This window comes from Tamandua tetradactyla, chromosome 10 (assembly GCF_023851605.1).
Source record: "Tamandua tetradactyla isolate mTamTet1 chromosome 10, mTamTet1.pri, whole genome shotgun sequence".
In the NCBI taxonomy this organism is placed as follows: domain Eukaryota; kingdom Metazoa; phylum Chordata; class Mammalia; order Pilosa; family Myrmecophagidae; genus Tamandua; species Tamandua tetradactyla.
In genome coordinates, this window is record NC_135336.1 from 25,505,063 (window position 1) to 25,531,237 (window position 26,175).

A 26,175-nucleotide genomic window follows, 5' to 3' on the forward strand; every position below is an offset into this window, starting at 1 on the left:
TAGCTGGAATGGAGGTAGGAGTACATCTTAGGAGGCATAAGGCCTTAATATGACTTGGATATAGACAGGGTAATATGCGTTAAGTCTTGAGGGTCAAAACCCAGGAGCAAGGAAAGTTCACACTAACCTAATCCCCAAAAGATGGCATGACCAGAGTAGGGAATGTCAGTTTATGATGGAAATTGTGCCATTTTAAGTAAAGCTTGTTCACAACTTTGAGCTTCTCTTCCTCATTATCATGTTTGAATAGGTGGCAGAGAATAATAGAACAATAATTACTATTGCTACTATTGCTAATAATTATTATCACTACTTACTGAGCATCTACTTTTTTGTAACTTTTGATAAGATGATTTCCATGGAGGTGTGTCTCCACCCATTGAAGGTGGAGTTGTTTACAGGAATCCTTTAAAAGAGGAAACATTTTGGAGAAAGTCCCTTTTGTAGAGCCATGAGAAAGCCAGCAGATGCTGCCATGTTCACCATATGCTAGGTACTCTACTAAACACTTTACTTGGAACTAAGCCTTACAATGAGACTATGAAATGGATAATATACTTCATAATACAGATGATGAAATCAAGGTTTGAGTGTTTTTCTCGTTTTTATTCATGACTGTTCAAAATCATAAAAAACTTCAGAAGAGATTGAGAAAATATGTATTAATGAGAAATACTAAAGTCAGGTTTTCCCCAATTAAACTCCAGCTCTAACCTGCACTAAAATTAAGGTATCAACGCTTTCTGAATTCTTAAACTGATCAGTTAATTTGTGCTATTTCTTATCAAAGAACCCTCACACAAAGAACCCTCTCCAAATCATTCCTAGCCACTACAACAGACTAAAAACCCACAGAAATGCTTTTACTATAAAATGGACTTGATCTGCATTACTGTTTAACAAGCTTAAAAAAAATAATCTTGTAGGTCAAACATTATCTACATTTTATGGATGGGGAAACAAAAATTAAATCCCTTGTCTATGGACACTAGGCTATTTAAACAGCAGAACACAGAGTGACATCAGGGATTCTGATTTTTAGTCCGTTTCAATAGGGCTCCCTTCACGCTTCACAGACGGCTTTGACTGCTATCCCCCACCCCCATCCCCCACCCCGCGGCTTTAATTCCTGGGGCTTGCTGTCATGCAGCTGAATCACTACTAAATTCTCGAGTTCCCAAAGAATCCAGCACACCAGGCACCCCACTTGATACTGCGATCCACGTAAGGCGGTGCACCGTGACGTGCAAATTCTCAAGGCCACATAATAGTTCTCGGGATGTTTACCCAAGCGGCTCAGGACCAAGGGGGCAGGTCAACCGACTCCAAGTGGTATAAAGCGGAGCTGACCAAAACCAGCTGGGATCAGAGGACAAGCTGGAGGGCGCTCTGTCACAGCCTGGGCCCCAGCACTGCAACCCACGTGCCACTCTCCCAGCCCTCCGCGCCGCGCGCCACGTGAGGCGAAGCACGGCCCCCGAGTGGCGCGCGCATCCCACCGCCTCCCGTCGCGTGACTCGGACTCAGCGCGCCGAATTAGCGCCCGCCCGCGCGCGCCACTTCCGACGCGGCCCTGTTTTCAGGTTCCGGGACGCCACGGAGCTCAGGGCCTGTGGATCGCGCGTGGCGTTCTTCAGTTTCCGGGGCCGCGCGCCCTGCGGCGGTCGGGATGGAGGAGGCCGGAGCCGGAGTGGCCACGGCTGGAGATGCGGAACTGAACCTGTCCCGCCTCAGTGTGTCGGCCGAGACACTGGAGACGGAGTTGGAGGCGCGGGGAGAGGAGCGGCGCGGCGCGCGGGAGGCGCTGCTGAGGCTACTGCTGCCTCACAACCGTCTGGTGTCGCTGCCGCGGGCGCTGGGCAGCGGCTTCCAGCACCTCCAGCTGCTGGACGTGAGCGGCAACGCGCTCACCGCTCTCGGGCAGGAGCTGCTCGCGCTGCATGGCCTACGCACGCTGCTGGCCAAGAACAACCGGCTCGGCGGCCCCGGCGCGCTGCCTAAGGGCCTGGCCCAGTCGGCGCTCTGCCGTAGCCTCCAAGTGCTCAACCTCAGCGGCAACTGTTTCCAGGAGGTGCCCGCCTCGCTGTTGCAGCTGCGCGCGCTGCAGACCCTCAGCCTGGGCGGCAACCAGCTGCAAAACATCCCGGCAGAGATCGAGAACTTGCGGAGGTGAGGCGGATTCCCGCCGTGGGCGCTCCGGCACTGTTCTTTTGTAGCGTAACTCCTCCTCTGTGCTCTCTTTAACTGTTCGGTAGTGAGTACTGCCCAGCCATGTTAGCGAGTGTAACAGCGTTTGATATGGAGTATTTGCCCTATGTAGATGTTCGAGGCAGCTTTTCTGACTCTTTTGTTGGGTCTAGAGGAGCGATCCGCCCTGAGTAGGTACTCAAAGGTTTTCCAGGTCTATGGATCAAAGTCCGTGCCTTCCAGCATGACAAACAAGGTCCTCTGATCTGACCCTTGCTTTCCACTAGATTTCCTCTTCTCTGCAGTAATACTAACGATCTTATTTGTGGAATTCAGTGAACCCAACATCTGGACGTTGCTGACGCAACATTCAACACATAGTATGTATGTGTTGAATGAATGCAATACTGTTTGTTCCTTTTACCTGGCAAATTCCCGTTCACCCTTCAAAACCATCTCAAGGATCATCTCTGTGTTTCCTTCCTTTACTACTTCCAGGACAAAAATTAATTATAGCCTAAACCGTACTTCCTCTTTACCTCATTTAGCCCATCATTGCGCCTATCTTATTGATTATAATTCCTTTTTTATAGGCCTGCCTCATTAGATTATTCAGTGAATGTATGTTGAGTTAAATGGAAGGAGAAAGTGGAGAAGCAGAATAGTGAAAGTCTCCTAAAGGTGACCTGCGTGAGAGTGAGAACTAAAGAGAGCAAATATATTGTTCAAAGTGAAAAAAAAAAAATTTTATCTTCCATCTGTAAAAGATTTTCACATCCTTTATTAAATATTCTGAGACGACAAAAATGTTAGGAAGAGGCTTCGAAGCTAAGAGTATTGGCCTGGGAATAAGAATTTTCAGTGTTCTAGCCTTAGGCAAGTCACTTGTCATATCCTAACCACTGTTTTCTAATCTGTGAAATGAAACACAAGATATCCCTTCATTTACTCATTCAGCAGATGTTTATTGAATACGTAACTGTCAGTTACTGTTCTAGGTGCTGAGGATAGACTGGTGAACATGATCCCTGCCCTTAAATAGTTAACATGCTAGGAAATAGACATTCCACAACTAACTCTAAACCTGATTTAATTAGAATTGTACTGTGTTCTATGAAGATATACAGAGTGCCTTGAGACAAAGTAACAGGAGGATCTGACTTAGTCTGAGGGACTTTGAATTGAGGCTTTGAAGGAAGAGGAGAGATTAACTAGGAGAGGATGGGGTGGGGATAGATCCAATAGGAGGAGTAGCATATGTGAAATGCAGAGGCAAGAAGGAGTAACTTCTGAAATTCTGAAGGGACTCTGAGGAAGTGAGCAAGAGGGAGAGCGGCAAATAGGAATTTGGGCTAGATCCCAAAAGATGTGAGTTTTTATAAGCCATGGTAAAGTTGGATATTAAGCGTATCTGTCTTGCTACTCTGTGGGAATGGAGCAGGGAGAGGGCAGAGAGATGAGAGATTTGGGGGGGAGAGCTGCTAAGAGGAGAACATTGTAGTGAGATGAGAGATAGGGTAGCTTGTGCCAGTGTGATGGCAGTAGATACGGTGAAAAATAGGATTGGAGAGAGGTTAAGAGATAAAATGGACAGGTGCTGGTTCCTTCTAATTTTAGTGTTACATAATTCTCACCTCCTCCTTTGAATCTTCTCAGTATACTAAGAAAAACTCAGGGCAAGCATTATTACCGTCACATGGGAAAGGTAGGCAAAAATTCCCATTTATTGAATATTTATCATGCATAAGTAAGATCTATTGTAGGGTGCCCTAAATATGCTTTCTAATTCTTACAATGACTCTATGAGATGAAAACGTACTCCCTTTTTTTCAGAGGAGGAAACTGAGGCTGGAGAGGTTAATTCACAAGCTCACAAAACCAGTAAGTGGTAGAACTGGATTTGATCTTTGGGGTCTCTGATTCTATACCCAAGAATTTTCCACAGTGGCAGAGTAAGACTAGAACCTAATTCTTCTGACTTCTCTTCCATTGTAAATATGATCAGGAGGATTGATCAAAGCTGATTTTCTGGACTAATATCTGTGCCATCCATTTTCTGGGCACTGTGCCTTTAGCTCCAACAGTGTGTGGATCTTTTGCATTAGTGTTTTTGGCTTCCAGTTGTATACACTATTTCTCTTGATTGATAAGAATCGGCACTGATTGAATCTTAACTCATGCTCTGAATATAAATTCTGGTTGAAGCATAGTCTAAAAGGGTTGTGTAAAAATATTTCCTTACAGGTAGCATCAGCCATAGCATGGCCTGATGGATCCCATCTTTTTACCGTTAAAAAACCCGAGATTTAGTGTCAGTGGCTTGCTTGAAGCCAGACAGTGACAATGAGAGTTATATGGCTGAACCCTTAAAGGCTGGTCATTACTGACTACTAAAATAATGCAGTAAAACTTCAACAATGTAGAGGTAGAGAAGGTTCAGTCACTTAAACCCCAAGGTACCTTACTCAAGGACACACTCTCTTCTGGAGTTACAGAAGAGAAGATGGAATTTAACAAATGAGTATGACTCCTGAATCATTATATTGATATTTCTTTTTGTCTCCAGTGTCTCAGAGCAGCCAGAAGGGGAAACCTAAAATTGTAGAACTGTAACCCATACCCAACTCTGAGATCTGTTCTATACTTAATTGTTGTGGTGTACTTTGAAATTTATTGCTTTTTTTTGTATATATATGTTATTTTTCACAATAAAAATAAAGAGCAACAACAACAAAAGAACCCTATCTTCTTTTAAAACATATGTAGATTATCTAGATCTCTGATATCACTGTATATATGCTTTCTTTTAATGCTTTTTGAACCAGGGTTAGTAATTTTGGACATTTGGGAGCTATTTACCCTCTTTAAGAACAATTTAAAAAACAATGCAGGATATATAATCCATTCTCTCCTTCCCATCCCCCAACTCTTTGGCATTCCAGGAAGGAGATTTTGTTTCTAAATAACAAATAAAACTCTTGGTTTATTTAGTCATTGACCTTTTCAGCTTTAGCAGGGTATCTTCATGTATGTGCTTTCTGTATCCCACTGATCCTTATCACTATTGACAAAATCTTTAAAAATTGTTTCTGAAAAATCATTTTTAAAGTGTAATAAGTAGGTACAAAATACCTTATTTCTCAAGTTAACTTAGTTCTCCTGGGGTAAATAAAGCTATCTGTGTGAACCACAAGGCTGTGGCTTTAGATTCTTTCCATCAAAATGTGAGATTATTATTCAACAAGTAAGTATAACTATTTGACTGCTATGTGAGCAAACTGGTTTTGTTTTTATAATGTTGGAAAAGTAGAATTTGTATTTTAACCTTTTTTCTTCTGAACGCCTTCTACGCTTTATTCCTCTCAGTTATTTTATAAATTAATTGAGGAAAAGATTAATAACTTATCCAATGGTTATTAGATTTTAATTCAGTAAATGAAAGCTTCAGAGTTGTTTGGCATCCAGGATACTAGATATTTGGAGAGTAGGCTTGAGCACCAGTGAGTTTCATTGGTACCTCTCACCACAATCTTTTCCTCTCAAATAATGCTTTCCTTTTCAGCTCCTGATCCCTCTCTCACTGTCTGCTTCGTTTAGAAAATGAAGGCATGAGGATTGTGACAAAAACAAAGCTAAAAATTAATGTCCTGGAATATTTTGAAGCTAATATATAGTAGGTTAATATCTTAGGAAAGAGACAAGTGGCTCAATTAGATGATGAATAGAATGCAGTAAGGTACAAATAAAAACCCTTCCCCCCATTTAGATTTATATGCTGAGTTTTCCCTCTGGCTCTCAATTTCTTTCTTCTGACTTCTTTTTTATTGCCTTAGTTTGGGACAAAAGTGCTGCTCACTCCATCTGTACTTATACCTTTGAATATACATGTACTTTAAAAACTTGCTATAAGAGAGATAGTATTTGAAAATGAGTCAATATTGGGATGCTACTTCAAGAAAACTACTTAATTTATCCATAAATGGATGGCTTTTATCTTTCTGTCTTTCTTTTCTGCTTCTTTATATAACATCCCTCTCTCACTTTAATTTCATCTCTCTTTAACCAACCATAATATAAGGCTAATTATATTTTTATATGTTTAATATCATTTTTATTTGGGTGGGGAAGCAAAACATTTTTTATTTAAATCTGCAGTTAAAGTTGATTGGTGCTGTTAGGGCCTAGTGTATTTTTTCACGTCATTGGCTGTTGCGAAAGAAAAGACACTCCAGCACTCTCTTATACTTTAGTATCGGTAAGGACTGGAAAGATGAGGTACTTCTCAAGAAACAACTTTAAAGTTGGTCTGTTAATGGGAAACAGAAAAGAAATAATTCTTTGTATAAATTTCATGAATGATTTCCCTTGTCCAACATTGGAAGAATAAAATTCCACCAACCCTTACTAACAGAGGTGCAATGTTGACAAAATACAAGACCTTTAAAACATCAAATTTAAATTTAAAAATTTGAAGTTTTTACTTCAAATTCAACAGGAGTTTCCCTTTTCCTTACTGAAAAGTGTATTTGGAAGCAGTAGAAATTTAAATCCCACAAATTATTGAAAGGTTTCGAGCCCTTAGAACTTTGAAAATTGAGTTTTAAAATGAGAACCTGAAAGTATAAATTTAAATGCTGGTTGTGTAGTCTGATTAATGATGCCATCAGTTGCGAAAGTTAATTTGTATAATTTGAAGTCATAGGCTTCATTGTATCTTAAAACATGGGATCTTTCTCTGCCAGAAAGTCACAGAAAATTCTAAGATTTGGCATCCTTTCTGCTGGTGGCACCTCCCCCACCCGCATCCAAAGCACTGACAGAGGACACTAAGTAGTAACTTTCTCTTGGTTCCTGACTTAAGCAAATAGAAAGGACAGTGAGCCTATACGATTCACTCTTCCCTTTCTTCAGTTTATTTTTTTTCCTATCCCCCCAGACAATACTGTAAGTCATTATTTAACTATTGAATCTTTTACTAAACGGACTTCCTAGATTGCTTATCTTTTGCCCAGATAGTCTCCTCATTATAATAGTTTCTTTTTTTATGCTGTTTTATTTAGATTCTAAATATTCTATTCAGGTAACTTTCATCATTGAAAAATAAGAATTTCTGAGTAACTGAGCATTATTTTATGCTCAGTAGAATCAAAGAAATTTACGAGCCTTTTTCACCAGTGCCAAAGCACTGATATGTAGGAGAATTGATCTTGTAACAAGATAGTTCATTTTTGCCACAAAATAATCTTCAAAAGAGAATAAATAATATCTCAAAATTAAAGTCGACTAACTTTAAAATTTCATTGAGGTAAAATTTGCCTTCTTAAGTATTTTTAAGTATACAGCTCAGTGGTGTTAATCACACAGTTTTGTACTACCTTCACCACCATCTACGATCAAAACTATTACACCACCTCACACAAGAAATTCTGTACCCATTATGTCTGCTTACTTTTCCTAATCATGATAAATCTGAAGAAATAATGTAATCTTGAAAGCTTTACACACTCTCAGAAATAGAAAAAAGTATCATTAATTTATTTTGAAAATGATGAAACTTCAGATTCAGGATGGCTTTTTGAATCACCACATAGGAAGGGAGAACTGGATTATAAAAGACAGACAATAAATTCAACAAATAGAAGCTATGCCTGAGAAAATACAGTAAGACAATCTGAAAAGGACTTTAAAATAAGTGTATTTCCTAACTTTAGCAATGTAAAGGAAGGAATTTTATCAATGCAACAAGAATAGTAAGTTAACCAACAACTGGCTGTTATGAACATTGCAATTAGAAATCCTAGAAATGAAAATATATAATTATGAATTCACTAAATAACAAGCTTGCTAAAGGGGCTGAATAGTCTATTGATGACAGCTGAATGATCTTACTGAGGCATTCTCTCCTGAATGCAGCACAAAGCGATAAAGAAATAGAATGGATGAAAGAAATGTTAAGAGACGAGGATAGATCCAGAAGTTCAAATTGCTGTCTAATAGGAATTCTAGAAAGAGACTAGAGAATGTGGGAAAGGCAGTGTTTGGAGTAGTACTGGCTGAGATTTCCCACTACCAAAGAAATAAGGCTAGCTCTCTAAGTACTGAGGAGGAATAAACAAAAATAAACTGATATTTTGATAAATAGAGTAAAACTTTAGAATAATAATAAAAAATAGAAAATCCTAAAAGGTCTTGGGGTGGGAGGAATTACCTATGAAGAAACAATAATGATGATGCTGGCTCTAATAAGATAATGGAACATTTATTTTCCAAATGCTAAGGAAAAATAACTTTCAACTTGTGCTCAGCTAAACTGTTTTTCAAGAGTGAGGGGAAGATAAAGACCTTAGAGGCAAAGGACTCAAAGATGAACAACCAAACGTCTTGCTGAAAGCACTTGTAATGGATGACCTTAAGAAGACAAATGAACATTAAAAGAAAATAGTAACAGGAGGACATCTGGGAATATGATGGAATAAGGACAGGTAGAATTTACTACTCCACCAAAAGCATCTAGAGAGCTGGAAGAAACTATCCAAAGCAGTAGTTCTGAGGCTTGGGAGACCAAGGAAGAACCATTGCAGCATATAAGGAAGAGCTGGATGAAAAGAATGGAGAAACTATAACTGAGAAATTACGTTGAGTGAACTCAGCTGTGGCACCTCTCTCCCGCCTCTATGTGCCCCTCTTCCCCGCTGAGCCCAGCAGGTGTGGGACGGTTTGGTTCTTCCCAGCTGGTGAGACATGGCACAGGCCTACTCCAGCTGAAGACCAGTAAAGTTAAACCTCTTTCTTGGTCCTGCAGCCAAGAACCTTTTCATGGAGGCTTGGAAGCACATGGCCCCATTAATCCCACAAACTGAGAGACTGCAGCAAAAGATTACTCTCCATTGCGGTTCCCTTTGCTCATCCCCATCCTCCCCCTTCCCCAGGCTGGCAGATAGAGCGAAGTCTTGGGCAGTGGAGTTAGCCCTCTCAGTCTCACAACTTAGCCTTTCCACACAGACGCTCAGGAGCCCACAGCGCAATTGGTTCCACAAACTGAGAGGCTATGCCGAGGGGCTTCTCTGTACCAGGGTACCCAGCACCTGTCCCCCACCCCGAGGCTGGCAGGTCTAGGCACATGTGGCTCTCTACCAGCTGGCTGCAGTGGGCTGGGAGAGACAGGGAGGCCCTCACCTCAGGAAATGGGAGGGACGTGGCACAATCCTGTTCCAGCTGCTGGCAGAAGGATGATCCTCTGGGTGTTGCAGCATTCAGCGTTTTTACACAGTGCCCAGGATGCTTGCATCCCCACTATTTCCACAAATAGAAAAGCTGCTATGAGTGAGCTCAAATGCAGCCCCTAGTGTCCTTACCCCACCCTGAGGTCTAAGGCCAAGTGTACCTGGGTCTTGTCCAGTGGGATGCAGCGGTCTGGGAGAGACAGACCCTCCCCTCAAGAAGAGAGGGGGATATAGCAGTCTTGACCCAACTGTTGGCCTGTGAAATTTGGAAAGGGGGTCCCCACAGATTTGGTCCTTTCTAGACAGGTGCCTGCAGTACCACAAGATCTTTATCCCCACCTGCTGGAGAAAAGGGAAAGAGGGATTTAAAAAAACACTAAGCTTACCTTTGTGGGGCTGTGGGTGGATAGGTCAGAGTGCCATCTGCTGGGAAGACTAGGAAACTGCAGCCTGAGAAGCTACTTAATTGACCCTTTCTCTAGGGCCCCTTGGTATGGATCTTCGCCCCCTGCCTGGGACGATGGCCCAGATTTGACTGTGAAATACTGACTAGCCAAGTGCCGAAAGAAAACTTGAATACAAACCCAGTTGACAACGTAATCTTAGGCGAGAGGGAAACCTACTTTCAAAAATAATCTTATCAAGATAATCAAATGTCCAGAAACTTGTGAAAAAAGACGAGGCACATGAAGAAACAAGATGATATGGCCAAATCAAATGATCAAATTAAAGTCCAAGGAAACACAATTTAAGAACTAATCAAAGATGTTCAAACATGTCTCCTAAATACCGAGACGGTTAATGACATGAGGGATATCAAGAAGACACTAGGAGAGCATAAATACTTTGAAAGATTACATAGAAAAATAACAGGTTTTACAGAAATGAAAGATACTGTAGAAGAAATTAAAAATATACTAGAAACACATAAGAGCAGATTTGGAGAGGCAGAGAAAGGATAAGTTGAACTAGAAGACAGAGCCACTGAACTTGAACACACAAAATTACAAATGGAGGGGGAAAAAATGGAAAAATTTGAGCTAGGTCTCGGAAATGATTGACAACATGAAGTGTTCAAATATATGCATCATTGGTATCCCAGAAAGAAGAAGAGAAGGTAAAAGGGCCAGGAAGAATATTTGAGGACATAATGGCTGAAAGCGTCATGACCCTTATAAAAGGCATAAATACCCAAATTAAGAAGCCCAACATATTCCAAATAGAATAAATCTGAATAGACCCTCCACATACTAATCAGACTGTCAAATGCTGAAGAGAAGGAGAGAGTCCTGAAAGCAGCTACTCACCACATACTAGGGAAGCCACATAAGGTTCAGTGCTGACTTCTCATCAGACACTGGTCTGCTCCTTGGTTTTGTTGCATTCTGCTTCTGGCTCCTTCCTTGGCTTCTTCTCTGACCTTCTGTGGGTTCTCTCTTAGCTTCTCTGGGGCTTTTCTCTGTGCACTTCTCTTAAATTCATCTGTTAGCCTCTGCATGTGTTCCATCCTCTAATGAAGGACCCCAGCAAGAAGATCAAGATGCACCCCGAGGGCGGGCCGCGGTGGCTCAGCGGGCAAGAGTGCTTGCCTGCCGTGCCGGAGGACCCCGGTTCGATTCCCGGCCCCAGCCCATGTAAAAAACAAACAAACAAAATATAATAAAACAAGAAAATGTTTAAAAATGTTTCCCTTCCATCCTTCCTTCCTTCTCTGTCTTTCCTTCCTTTCCTTCCTCTCTCTAAAAAAAAAAAAAAAAAAAAAAAAAAAAAGATGCACCCCGAGTGAGGTGGGTCACATCTCAACTGAAATAACTTATTCAAAAGGCCCCACCCGCAATAGCTTTACACCCACAGGAATGGATTAAAAGAACATGGCCTTCTCTGAGGTACATGACGGCTTCAAACTACCGCACCGATCTTACATATCTGGAATAAAACCCACTTGATTGTGGTGTATATCTCCTTTAATGTGCTGTTGGATTTGATTTGCAAGTATTTCATTGGGAATTTTTGCATTTATAGTCATTAGGGAGATTGGTCTGTAGTTTCCCTTTCTTGTAGTATTGTTATTAGGCTCTGGTGCAAGGATGATGGTGGCTTCATAGAATGTCTTAGGTAGTGTTCCCTCTTCTTCAATTTTTTTTGGAAGAGTTTGAGGAGGAATGATGTTAATTATTCTTGGAATGTTTGGTGAAATTCCCCTGTGGAGCCATCTGGTCCTGGGCTTTTCTTTGTAGAGAGGTTTTTGATGACAGATTTAATCTCTTTACTTGTGATGTGTTTGTTGAGATCTTCTGTTTCTGCTTGAGTCAGTATAGGTTGTTCATGTGTTTCTAATTGTTCATTTCTTCTAAGTTGTCTAGTTTGTTGGCATACAGTTGTTCATAGTATCCTCTTATGATCTTTTTATTTCTTCGGGGTCTGTGGTAATATCCCCTTTCATTTATGATTTTATTTATTTGCATCTTCTCTCCTTGTCTTTGTCAGTCTAGCTAAGGGTTTGTTGATTTTATTGAACTCTTCAAAGAACCATTTCATTTATTTCCACTTTAATCTTTGTTATTTCTTTTCTGTTTTCCGCTTTAGGATTAGTTTGGTATTCTTTCTCTAGTTTCTTCAGTTGTTCACTTAGGACTTTAGTTTTAGCTCTTTCTTCCTTTTTAATATAGGCGTTTAGGGATATAAATTTTCCTCTCAGCTCCATCTTCGCTGCATCCCGTAAGTTTTATATGTTGTGTTCTCATTTTCATTCATCTTGAGATATTTACTGATTTTTCTTGCAATTTCTTCTTTGACCCACGGGTTGCTTAAGTGTGTGTTGTTTAACTTCCATATGTTGGTGAAATTTCCAGTTATCTGGTGGTATTTTCAGCTTCATTCCATTATGATCAGAGAAAGTGCTTTATATAATTTCAACCTTTTTAAATTTATTAAGATGTGTTTTGTGTCCCAGCATATGGTCTATCCTGGAGAATATTCGATGAGCATTTTAGAAGATATATATCCTGCTGTTTTGGGCTGTAACAATCTATGGATGTCTGTTAGGTCTGATTCATTTGTCATATTATCTAGGTTCTCTATTTCTTTATTAATCCTCTGTGCAAATATTCTGTCTATTGAAGAGAGCAGTGTCTTGAACTCTCCCAGTAATATTGTAGAGACATCTTACTTCCTTCAGTTTTGCCCTTATTTGCCTCCTGTCCTTTGAGTCACCTTGATTAGTTACGTACATCTTTATGATTATTATTTCTTCTTGGTGAATTGCCCCTTTTATTAATATTTAGTGTCCTTCTTAATCTCATTAAATTTTTGCATTTAAATCAAAATGTTGTCTGATATTAATAACCTCAACTGTTTTTTGTTTGTGTTTGTTTTTTTGGTTCCTGCTTGTGTGGAATACCTTTTTCCATCTGTTTACTTTCAACCTTCTTAATAACTTTGGGTCTAAAATGAGTCTCTTATAAACAGCGTATATTTGGATCATATATGGATTTAAATCCATTCTGCCAATCTCTGTCTTTTGAATGGGGAGTTTAATCCATTAACATTCAGTGTTATTACTGTAAAAGCCATCCTTACTTTGACCCTTTTATCCTTTGGCTTTTATTTGTCAAACCTAGTATTTTTCTCTCTTTTTTTTAATCCTTCTAGTTACCCTTATTAATAATTAGCATTTCTATACTCTCCTCCATCCCCCTCTTTTCTTTTTTTTCTTTTTTTTTTTTTTTCAGCCAGCACAACTCCCTTTAGTTTTTCTTGCAGGGCAGGTCTCTTGTCAACAAATTCTCAAGCTTTTTATTATCTGTGAATATTTTGAGCTCTCCCTCACTTTTGAAAAACCACTGTTTTAGTTTGCTAATGTTTCCAGAAAGCAGTATACCAGAAATGAAATGTCTTTTAGAAAGGTAATTTAATAAGTTACAAGTTTATAGTTCTAGTGCCAAAAAAATGTCCAAACTGAAGCACCAGCAAGAGGTTACCTTCACTCAAGAAAGGTTGATGCCATCTGGAACACCTCTGTCAGATGCGAAGGTACCTGCCTGGCATCTGCTGGTCCCTTGCTCCTGGGCTCTGCTGCATTCAGTCTATGTTTCCTGTGGGGGTTCCTTCCTTGGCATCTGTGAGCACAGGACACGGCTCTGGGTTCTGGCTTGCTTAGCATCTCATGGGAAGGCACATGGCAATGTCTGCTGAGCCCTGCATCTCTAAATGTCTGGGTCTCGTTTAACTCTCAGTTGGCTGTCAGGAACAAAGCAACTGTTCTTCAAGCAACTGCATCTGAGGTTTCTTCAAAATGTTTTCTCTTTTAAAGGACTCTAGTAAACTAATCAATACCCACCTTGAATGGGTAGAGTCACATCTCCATCTAATCAAAAGGTTACAACCACAATTGGACACGTCACATCTCTGTGGAAATAATCTAATAAAAATTTTCTGCCCTATGATGTGGAATCAGCATTGAAAATTGGCTGCCCCTACAAGATTGGATCAGGATTGATTAAGACATGGCTTTTCTGGGGTACATAATAGTTTCAAACCAGCACAACCACTTCACTGGATAAAGAATTATTGGCTGGCAAGTTTTTTCTTTCAGTATCTTAAATATATCATACCACTGCCTTTTCACCTCGATGGTGCCTGATGAGAAGTCAGCACTGAGCCCTATGTGGCTTCTTTTGTATGTGGTGAATTGCTTTTCTGTTGCTACTTTCAGGATTCTCTCCTCTTTTCAGCATTTGATAGTCTAATTAGCATGTGTCTTGGAGTGGGTCTATCTGGATTTATTCTATTTGGTATATGTTGGGCTTCTTAGATTTGCGTATTTAGGCCTTTTATAAGGGTTGGGAATTTTTCAGCCATTATATCCTCAAATATTCTTCCTGGCCCTTCAACTGTCTCTTTACCTTCTGGGACACTTAATAATGCATATGTTTGTGTGCTTTGTGTTATCAATCATATCCTTGAGACCCAGCTCAAATTTTTCCTTTTTTCTTTTACCGTTTGTTCTTTTTTGAGTTCAAATTCAGCGGCTCTGTCCTCTAGTTCAACTGATCCTTTCTTCTGCCTCTTCCGATCTGCTGATTCATGTCTTTAGTATATTTTAAATTTCTTCTCCATTATCTTTCACTTCTTTAAGATCTGCTATTTTTCTGTGTAATCTTTCAAATTATTCTTTATGCTCTCCTAGTGTTTTCTTGATATTCTTTATATCTTTAACCATCTTACTGAAGTTATTTAGGAGACTTTATGAACATCTTTGATTAGTTCTTAAATTCTGTGTTTGCTTGGACTTTTTAATTTGATCATTTGGTTTTGTCATATCTTCTTGTTTCTTCAATGTCTTGTGATTTTTTGCTGGTTTCTGGACATCTGATTACCTTAATAAGATTATTTTGAAAATTAGTTTCCCTCTTTTCTCCAAGACTTTGTTGCCTAGGTTTGCCTTGAAGGTCTCCTTTGGCACTTTCCTTGTCAGTAATTCCTAGCCAAGCCAAGGCCAGGGTCTCTTGACCCCCTTCCTTGGGTAGGCTGTTAGAAGTTGAGCCGAAAAGCAACTTGCCAGGTTGTACTTTCCCAGTTTTCCCAGCAGATGGCACTTTTGGTACCTCTTCCCCACAGCCCTGCCTCTCCTTGACTGCAGCAGTCCAGAGTCCACAGTAGTCCAGAGTCCAGACAGAGTCAAGTTCATTTCAAGGCTGTGTCCCCCAGAGGGCTGTCTTCCTCAGCCGTTAGTTCAAAACTGTTTTACTTCTCCCTCTTGTCCCAAGGGGCAGGACTTTCTGTCTCTCCCATTCCAGGTATGCCAGAAGCTGACAGCCCTAAGGGTGGGAGATGGGCACTGTGCACCAAAGCGAAGATTCTGCTTGTGTGTACAGTGGAGCTGGTGGTTCCCAGACTCTCATGTGGGAGTCCAGCTGCAGGACCAAGAGTGTCAACTTCCTGAGCCAGCAGCTGGCCCAGGAATGTGCTACATTTCACTGCTGGCAAGATCCAGACAGGCATACAGCTTCCGGCCTTGGGAGTGGGTGCTGGGCACCTGGCATCACAATGGAGCTCCCTCCTTTGGCCCTGCCTCTCCACTCATGAAGGCAACTAAGCTGTGACCACCCTGGTCCCCTGTGCAGAAAGGGTCAATGCTACAGGACCCAGAGGGTCTCCCTTCACCCATCAACCATCAGATCAGTACTTCTCTACATCCCTGTCTTCTGAGGAGAGAGCATGCCCTCTCCCCAAATCCAGGTGCCTGAAGTGGCTAGCCATAGAGTGTTTGGGTTGCACACCAGGAACCTTAGTGGGCTCTCTGTATATGTATATAATGGATCTGCTGGCTCCAAGGCTTCCACATAGAAAGAGTCTAGGCTACGGGACTGAGGGTTAACTTTACCAGTTGGCAGGTGAAGTAGGAAGGTGCCACTTTTTGGTGACTTTATCCAGGCAATAAACAGCCGTTACCCTCTAGGGTGGTTGTGTTTGAGTTCACTCACCCCTATTTCTCAGTTGTCACTTCTCTGCTTTTTCATACAGCTCTTCCTTATATGCTGCAGTGGTTCATCTCTGGTCACCCAAGCCCCAGAACCGCTGTTTTAGTCAGTTTCTGCTTGTTCTCTAGTTGGTTTTTGGTCGAAGAATAAGTTCTGCCTGTCATTTTGCCATCTTTCCATATGTCACTGGAAGTTAAATTTTATGATAGTAGTCGATTTTATATAGTTTTTTAGATAGCTTCTGAAGAAAGCAATTGCTATAAGGAAAGCAAAGAAGAAACTTAGAGACTTAGATATTTTTTTACATTCTTTAAAAAACTAAGCCATGATTTTCCCATTGCCTATTAATGCATCAAATCCATGCATACTAAACTGGAATTCAGACTTCCTGTAATGTGCCCTCTCTGATCTTGTCTATAGATTTTTCAATATAAATTTTGTTCTTCCATTAGAAAATATACTCATTGTCCCATAAGGACTCTGCCCTGCAACCTGAAGTGTCCTCTTTTCTTCCCATCTAACTGGGCTAAATTCAAAGCCCAGGTCAAGCCTTTCCCAATGAGAACTGATGAGGCCTTTCCTTATTTTCCTTCCCTTTCGACTCCTTTATCATGTATAGATTGTCTCACCTATTTTGGCGTTTTAATCATGTGATGCTTTTATTTGGTCTTGTTTTTTTGTTTATGACATTGTATAACATGGGTGTGTCTTGTCAGCTTACCTATAGTGTAAGCTCCTTGAAGGTTGCGTTATTTCTCAGCACCTGTATAGCACATAGCAAATCTTAAGCAGAACACTTGTTGGATGAAAAGAAGAAATATGTTCATTGTAGTAGAGGTAATGGTGCATCTTCACCACTTCTGTTTATTCACTTTTTAATTTTTTTTTATTTTTTTCAGTTTAGAGTGTTTATATCTTGGAGGAAATTTCATCAAAGAAATCCCACCAGAATTAGCACATTTGCCTTCTCTAACTTACTTGGTATTGTGTGACAACAAAATCCAAAGTGTGCCTCCTCAGCTTTCGCAGTGAGTAATTTCCACTAGTTTCTATATTCACAGAAATCCAGCTTAGAATTGGGTGTTTTCAAAGTAAATGATGCATGAGAATTATACTTCTGAGGTTTGCTGTGAAATACAATTGCTTATTTTTAATATTACTTTCAAATGCCTTGCTTTATTCCACAGAATATCTGTTCATACTGTTTCCTGTAATCAAAAAATAGTGAATAGTGGATAAATTTCCCCAAGTTTTATTTGATTTTTAGTGATTTTCTATTTATAGAAGCACTCCTTTCCTAATTAGGCTTTATAATTTAAGGATCTTGATTTCGTTGCATTTGAAATCTTTCCTTTTTTAGGTATATGAATGATATAACATGCAAAAAACCCACCAAATCTGGTATTTATATAAGCTAGCACATCAGAATATACTTAAATTGAACTTAAGTTCCATGAATTATATTTATGTTATATAAAATTTTGTATAAGTTATATAAAAGTTCATGACATTTACAGATCTGCACTCTGATTTATAGTACACCTTTTAATTTTATTTCCATTGACCTGAATCTTAGTTACTCATTCTTATGGGGAAATCAAGCTTGTTACATGCATGCATATATAAAGATTTCTAAAGAAAAAGCTTAACTTTTTTGGTAATTATGTTGCTTACTGCCATTAATGTTTGTATTGTATTCATTCTAGGTTGCATTCACTTCGTTCCCTTAGCCTTCACAATAACTTGCTGACATACCTGCCTCGAGAGATCCTCAACCTCATACATTTGGAAGAGTTGAGTTTGCGAGGAAATCCATTAGTTGTTCGATTTGTTAGAGATTTAACTTATCATCCTCCAACTCTCCTGGAATTAGCTGCACGGACCATTAAAACCCGAAACATCTCCTATACTCCCTATGATCTTCCTGTGAATCTTCTTAGATACTTGGATTTAGCCAGCAATTGCCCAAACCCAAAGTGTGGTGGTAGGTATATTCAGTGTTCAAGCTTTCCACATGCTCTGTTTCCTACCCATTTAGCTTTTTTTTTTTTGAATTTGATAATCTATGTTGTTTTAATTAGTCAACTCCTCTCAGAGAAAAACAGCTATTCTCTTGTTTCTGTTTCCCTCCTCCTTTCACCCTTTTACAATAAAGTAAGACATCTTTCTTTCTTTTTCCCTTTCTTCCTGTCTTTCTTTCTTTCCTCTTTCCATACATTTTAGAACTCATACACAAGCAAGAAGACTACCCAGAAAGTCTCATTCTGTCATGGAACCATCTTAAGATAGTAAAATGGTAAAAACATGGTAAAATGAGAGGGAACAACATAAAGGAAGCATTAACAGTCTTAGTTGTTTAAAAAGAGTCTCTAAAATGTTTGGAGACCTTTCATATTTATTTGAAACACACGTTCTTAGACTCACCTCTATGAGTTTTTAGATAGTGAAGTACTATTTATTTCAGGAACAAAAATGTTTTAAAAGTTTTAAGTTTAAAGTTTGATGATAATATAAAATGAACTATTAGACATGTTTCCCCTCAGAGTCATTATTTGAACTGTAAGTTAAAAATAATTTTACATTCTGTAAGAGATTTTGTTTCAGTTTACATTTAAATAGCTAATGATTCATTCAATATGCAGTGATACTTTGGTGTGTGTTGAAGATGTCCTAGGTTTCCTGTGTTTTCTCACTACCATTAACCATGTTTTTGCCACACTCCAGGAGGAATTAAGAGCAGAAGGAGGTGACACCATCCTAAAAGAGCAGCATACTTCACACATTTAAATGGAAATGTCCTTTAGATTCCCAGTACACAGACTTTTTTTTCACTAGTAGAAATTCTTTTGGAGACTTGGCTTGTTTCCTAATCAAATCAGACTGGCTTTAATATTTAAGATATAAATCCCCATGACAAACTCTAGGATCTGTTCTATAATGACTTGTTGAAGAGTGCTTTGAAAATTATTGCTTTTTCTTTCTTTACTTTGTATATATGTTACATTATACTATAAAAAAGTTTTAAAAAAAGATATATATCCCAAGCTCCACCTTATTTCCCAGCTTCCATCCATTGTTGAAGTTTCTTATGTCATAGGCCTGTGAAAGATTGAGAGGTATTGAGCTAAAGAGCCAAATCATTCAGGAACACTGAATTAGGAATCAAGAGTTGAGTACTAGTGCCAGTCTATCTAACATTGAATAATTGTGTGAGGATCAAGTGAGATCACTTGTGAAACAAGGTTGGGGCTTTTATACATGTAATGTGACACTTCATTGCTTTTAATGTTGTATTCCCAGCAAGTAAGAATAGGGATACCAAAAGCCACCTTCTTTCTGCAAATTTTGTATATAATACCTAATTCTTGTTTAAGATATTTTTTTTGGGGGGTGGTGCATGGTCCAGGAAACGAACCTGGATCTCCTGCAAGGAAGGCGAGCATTCTATCACTGAACCAGCTGTGTACCCCTGTTTAAGATTATTATTAAAATATTTTTTTAAGCTTCCCAGCTTACAAGGTGGTACCATCGGGTGAGTTGGGGGATGAAAGGTGGGGTATTTAGGAACGCTATAATCTCCATCAGTCACTGTTCCCCACCTCACCCCCCCAAAAAAGCTAAGTAACGTGTGTTTTTCTATCACCTTCCTCTAAGACAAATTTGTTGGTCTTCTCTTTGTAGCCAAATTGTCATCCCTAAGACCTTCCAGTATTTCTATAGATAGCAACAGAATCAACTACTACTTTTGCTTAAGATTCACAGAAGAGGAGATTTTATGATATTCCTCCAGAATGTTGGAGAAGAGGTTGAAAAAGAAACTGTGGTTGTTTGCTTTGTAACGATTACTTTGTATTCCTTCTCCTCTCCTCTCCAGGAGTCTACTTTGACTGCTGTGTCAGACAGATTAAATTTGTGGACTTCTGTGGAAAATACCGCCTCCCACTCATGCACTACCTGTGTTCCCCAGAATGCTCTTCCCCCTGCAGTTCTGCTTCGCACAGCTCCACATCCCAGAGTGAATCCGACTCGGAAGATGAAGCTAGTGTTGCCGCACACAGAATGCAGAAAGTTCTTCTCGGCTGAACAGAATGCAGGGTGGTGTGGAACACTAAAGATTGAGCTAAGGTGGTTAGAAAAGAAAATGAGTTTGAAGTTCACTAGAAACTTCATTTTCATCTTGAATGTCCATGAATGTATCAGAGAGGATGTAAAAAAAATTTGTTTCATCTACTTGTTCAGCAGGAATGAATCCAGTTTCATGTTTGGATTCTTTGAATCTAATTTACTCTGAATAATGTTCTCAAATTTGGTTTATCGATTTGAGTTTTTCACTCAAGTTTTGCATCACTCACATAGCAGAATGGTACATTCTGAAGAGCAGTGCTATAATAAACTGTGAGGAGTATAATTTGCAGCAGTTGAGATGAAGAAAGAAAAAAACTATTAGAGCTGTAATTATAACCGGAGTTGTTCTTGTGTTTAAGTTGAACACTCTGGCATAAATAGGATGAGACCTTCCTTAAATTGTCCGTGGGTCTAGATTACAGAGCTATTCAGATAAATTCACAGGTAGTTACATAGGACCTACAAATTCCTGGCCTAACTTTGGTAAAGTAAGGGATATAACTTGTATGTGGGATGTTAAAACTCTCTTCTTTTCTGCTCCTTTGTTCTACATTGTTGTTGTCCTTATATAATCCAACAGGAGCTCTTTGTATAGTGCCTTTATCCTACAAGGATATACAACCTTATTCAAAAAATACTGCCTTGAGCAACCTATACTCTGACATACTATGCAAAACATATTAAAATATAGTTTCATATAACTATATGAGAAAACTGACATAAGAGTTCCTGGACTCTTGGTCACCTTAGTTTCATTTTTTTGTTTGTTTTTTTTTAAACATAAAATGATCTTCTATAATGATTCCCTGTCAGCAAATCACTTTTAATTTAATGGGCGCCTACAGTTTTATTCAGTTGTTTATATTCATGGTAAGTCAGAATACTAGTTTCAACTGGAAAATCTAAAAAAGATGTATCTTTTTATGTCTTTCATTAAATGAGGGAAATGAAGTTAAATTTTTTAACAATCAAATGTGACTCTTGCCTATGTCATGTACTGTACTATAACTTTCTCTGCATTTAAAGAAAAACTAATACAAATAGAAAAGCATTACACGCAGTCAAATAAAATTGGAGGCAGGAGTCATTTTGTTTCTATACAGTAGAACAGAGTTTCCAAAACCAGTTTAACCATGGGATACTTTTTGAAAATAACGTGTTGATAAAATAGCAAAAATTCATTACATTTATTTATCTTTAAAGTACAGCAGAAACTTAGTTTTACAAATTAACTGCTATAAGAAACGACAAAATTTTTATTCATGTATTTATGCAATAAAATTCACCCATAAACTATAAGTTTATATGAAGTAAAATACACACACATACTAGCGATCCCTAGACAGTTAAAGATGGATGTTGTAATGCCTGTACAGTTAACACGCAGGTTAGACAGACATTAGTATGTCAGGTCTTCTCTTTTCTGACTTCTCTTTTCATGACTGGGGCACATCATTTCTTAAAAGCAGATTTTTGCATGATAATGATATATTCATGTGTTAGGGTTTTTTTTCCCCAAATATATATATATACACACACACATATAATTTTTTAGTTTAGAAGAAAATATAGTGTAGAATAGTTTGAGATTTATTTGTATGTTAATTCATGAAGCATCAAGAGAGTTTCATGAACTGCAGTTGTGCAATGCTGCTATAGGGTGATTCCCTTCAACTTGTTATATAATGTATAAGATTCTTTTTCCCTTTTGATTTAGAAATTTTCTGACTTTCTATAAAAGTAATCTGCTGTGTTGCTAATACCTAGCAAAGTAGTATATGGGTAATTACATCATAAAATAGAAGTAATAAAAAGTAAGTCTATTTTGTTTACTTTTCCATTTGAGCCATAGCAAGCTGCAAACTACAAAATTATGAAAAGTAAAGATGACTTAGGCAGTGCCTAAATGATAAGCCTCAATATTTTGGTATAATTTTTTTTTGTATTTGTAGTAAAATACTCATATTGATATGACAATTTTCTGATTTAATGCCTCTGCTTACTTCCTTATTGACTACCAACTAGACCTAAGTGATAATGTGGGTAATCCTCTAAGAGTTAGTCTTTGTAAAATAAATGGGTAGGTAAGTAAATATAGTACTTAACATACATACCCATTTATAGCTTCCTGGAAAGAAAAGTATATTGATTGAACTTTTACAGCTATAGATTGGGTCTATAAGATTGGGTCCAACCAGAAACTGTTTCTAGTCTTTGCTATATAATATAGATATATATCATAGTGTTCTTTCAGCAAAATATATGTTGTGGTTTATATGTAGAATTGAAAATCTGTGATCGGTTCGCCACTGTCTTTGGTGACTTTTAATGAAATCTACATTTTAGCTGTTAGTATGGTCATTTTTTAAAATCTTAGTTTACCTTTTCATAATAGCTGCTAATAATTTCTAAGATTTTCCCTTTTTCTTTTGTCTGCCTTCCATCTTTTTTCATAACTGGTGTTTATAGAAATTAAGCAGAGATAAGAAACAAGGTACCTGATAATCTAGAAACCAGAATCATATATAGCTAACTATAATTAAAATGATATGCTGTCTCTTTAGTTGGATAAGTCATGTTTGTTTTTAAACTGCAATTAATAAACTGTTTCTTATAGAGATTTATAGAACTGTAAAGTCAGGTTTTCATAATGAAATAAATTCTGAAATAGCTCTAGTTGGTTGATTTGAGAGACTGCTCTGTGGAAAAAAACTTCTGTGGACCAGAGCACTAATATTTTTAGAATGAAACTTTTCTCTACTAATAGTTGAGATTGGAATGGGTAGTTTGCACATTCCTAGTAGTCTTTACTCCTAGAATCCAATTCAGTTCTCTCAGTGTTGCCAAACTATATGGTGAACTAGTTCTAGGCTGTTAGGACAAGCTAGTCTGGGCTCTGAGTATTGACTGTGTTTGAGTAGTAAAGGTAGATTTCAGAGTGACTTGTTCATATCTTACTTGTAATTGTGTGCTAGAGGTGTCTCTTATTCTAAAATTCTTCGTATTTGAAACTTTAACTTTACCGAATTTAAAAGTAGAGATTTTCATTGTAAATTGTACCTCAAATTTAGGAAAATTTTGCATTGATAGAAACTAAAAGTCCAAGTTATACTGCAGACCAGTTCTATCAGACATTATAAATATCAATTTTATAAACAAAAGAAGAGAAGGCAAAGACTGCCTGCTGAAATGTTAAATGAAAGAAATCTTTAAAAGTATCAAAGGGCAGGGAAAGAGAAGTCACTAGACTCCCAGAGAGATTCCAGAACCAGGAAAGTGCTTCAAATAGTGACTTGTTTTCAAGTTAAGCTATTAAGTAGCACACTGACTGCTATTGGGAGATTGTTCACATTCTTTCAAAATGAAAAATAAGCAAGTAATAGGGTCTTCTTGCAGCCAACCTTACTCTTCCCAAAGGGAGAAAGTCTTACCTCATTAATCTGGAATTTGTGGTACAATCTGCAGTTTTGAGTTAATGTTTACTTTTTAAGTACATAAAAAAGAATAATCACAAAGCCAATAATTTGTGCAAATAAAGTTTGACCTTTTAAAACATTTAAGCAGTAGCCATTTGTATAAAAAGCTTATGGTTATTCCTAAATTTTCAAAAGACTTCATATAGAAGAAAGTTGTCAGTTACTGCATGTATATATATATATATATATAAACTGCGTTTATATAGAAATACCTAATTTTTACCTAAACTACCCCCTTTCCTCTCATCTAAAGTATAGATTTTATGTTAGTAAAGAAGTACTTGAATTTCACTCACTCTGTATAATGCACTATGCCTTGTAAAACATTAATCTAATGAATTTAATGGTACCTATTTTTGTATTTCCATTATACTCATGAGCTCTTTAAAAGTAAAAATGTTTTCAGCTGTGATTAGAAAGTATGTGCCTTAAATCCTCCACTCTAGACCCAGAGTTTGGGAAACTCTCATTAAATAAGTTGTGACAGCTTCGTGACCCTTTGCATTTGACTCAAGGGAGAAAGACTATGTGATCTTGAGAACCTCCCTCAAAATAGGGCCTAATGTGCATGAGTTCATGGCTTCTGGGTTGGGAACCCCACTCATGCATATCATCTCACTGGTCAAAGCCACAAGAATCAGGGTCACTAAAAATAAAATCAGTGGAAAGGTATATTCTCTTTTATATTATTTTATAAAGAAAACTTATCTGGTACCCTAGTACCACTGAGGGATTACAGCAGTTCATAATCAACTTCATATTTATAGCATCATATAAAGATATTACACCCTGAGGCCTAGCAGTGTTTTTCCCCCTTTTGGTTCTTTGTAATACTAGATTGAAAGGGGAGTATGTTTTAATATTTCTGCATGTAAATATTTCCATTCTTTTTATCTTTGGTCCATCTTTACTAAGAATTGATATAGAAAATAATTCACTAACATAATGCATTATTGAACATCTGCATGGTAATATTGATTTGGGTGCTATAAGACTTTTACCTAGCATTGGTCAGTCTCAATAATTATAAAGGACTTGTATTCAGTCTAGTAAATAATAAAATCTGTTAGTGGGAGGTTATTTATATACTGTCACACCAGAAAGCCATGCCAGAGAAATTGACTGCATTCACCAATTGTACTTTTTCCCTTTGGCTATGAAATAACTCGGATAGGACTGTTTTATTCTAAATTCCAGTTAAGAGAAGAACCTGGGAAAAAGTTGACATTGCTATTATTCATACTGCAAAAACATTACTAAATTGGTTAATTGTTCTGTGTATGTCGATGTTTAAGAGAATCATTTTACTAATGAAATGGTGGACATTAATGTGTTATCAAAATAATATAAACCACAGCAATCACATAGAGACCTGTGTGCCTGCAATCGAAGATTTTTGCATTTCTGAGCCCACTTTGTATTCATGAGAAACAAAAACATAGTGGGGGAAAATGTTAGAATCACTAGTATTTTAACTTTTTATAAAGTTTGGAACTTCCAGGTATCAACAAAGAATATGGAAAATGTATTTCCTTTTACTTTGTTAAAACTGCTTTTTATGATATAAAATTTCTTAATTTTCTGCATTTGAAATCTTGTGAATTATGAATATCTACATCTATAGATATAGATACTTAAAAATTAATGGTAACAATGTAATTCAGTGACATTCAACAATTTTATTTTTAGGGCAAGTGTGCTTATTACATCAAATGTACAAATTATCTTGAATGATAAGTGCTCTAAAAAGTATATTTAAGCTCCTTCAGTTCTAAAACCTTCTTCTCTTTCCCCAGAACATAGAAAATAATTTGATCTTATATGATCAAACCAACCCTGTTTGTGAATTTTGCCTAATCAAATATTGTGCCTTATTTTATTCAAAATGGTTTGTTGGAATCTGGCGCTGTATTCTGGAAAACCAAAAGCATTTTAATTTTTATTGACAAGCGTTTACTTAAAAATAATCCAAAATCCTTGTATTGTTGGTATTTGTCTGATTATTTGCTGTACCGTTACTCATCTGTTTAGTTACATTTATTCAATACATGAATGCATATGTTAAGCATGTATTGGCATTTATTCTGTGCTAGATGCAAGGGATAAAATATTAATTGACCAGATCCCTGTCTATTAGAATTGCTTCTGCTTCCATAGTCTCAACAGACTTATAGTACATGCTATAGTAAGAAATTGGTGAAATCATCTTGATGACATGGTTAGTTCTTGCATTTAGTCCAGAATCACACGAACCTAATCCAAAGTTTTATAGTACTGAGGGCAGTAGGGTATTACAGCACCTATATAACTGTTCTTTAGTGCCATTATTTTAGTCATCTTAGAATACCTGACATTATTCCACATTCCAGAATTTTGAAGAATATACTGTGGTTATGAGTTGAGCTAAATGGAGTGGGAAGGAAAGAACCATTCTTTACAAAACATGTTTCTAATTTAATGAAATGGAAAAAGTTTGCATATAACTTTTTATTCTTGTTAATATATAAGAAGGCTTCTTGGAAGGGAAGATAGGTTCAGAAATTTGAGGGGTCAAGAGAAAAAATTGGGTTTGTTGTGGATGACAGATGTCAATAGGCAGCTTTGAAACAAATAATCTTAGTTTTTCACTTTTGCTGAAGGTAGCATCTCATAAAAAAAGGCATGTGTGTAATTGACCAATGG

At 37.8% G+C, this 26,175-nt stretch overlaps 1 protein-coding gene across 1 annotated transcript; it reads left to right on the forward strand.

Annotated features, from left to right (window-relative positions):
• Positions 1–1,369: 1,369 nt before the first annotated feature.
• LRRC58 (leucine rich repeat containing 58) lies at positions 1,370–26,175 on the forward strand. Its single transcript, XM_077118216.1, has 4 exons — positions 1,370–2,169; positions 16,792–16,920; positions 17,599–17,876; positions 19,767–26,175. Exons 1-4 carry the CDS (start codon positions 1,670–1,672, stop codon positions 19,973–19,975), a joined length of 1,116 nt encoding a protein of 371 aa, XP_076974331.1. The 5' UTR covers positions 1,370–1,669; the 3' UTR covers positions 19,976–26,175.

Coding starts and splice junctions, on each gene's coding strand:
- LRRC58 (XM_077118216.1), top strand. CDS start 1,670: ATGGAGGAGGCCGGAGCCGGAGTGGCCACGGCTGGAGATGCGGAACTG. Junction 2,170..16,791: donor GAGATCGAGAACTTGCGGAG/GTGAGGCGGATT, acceptor TATTTTTTTCAG/TTTAGAGTGTTTATATCTTG. Junction 16,921..17,598: donor GTGCCTCCTCAGCTTTCGCA/GTGAGTAATTTC, acceptor TATTCATTCTAG/GTTGCATTCACTTCGTTCCC.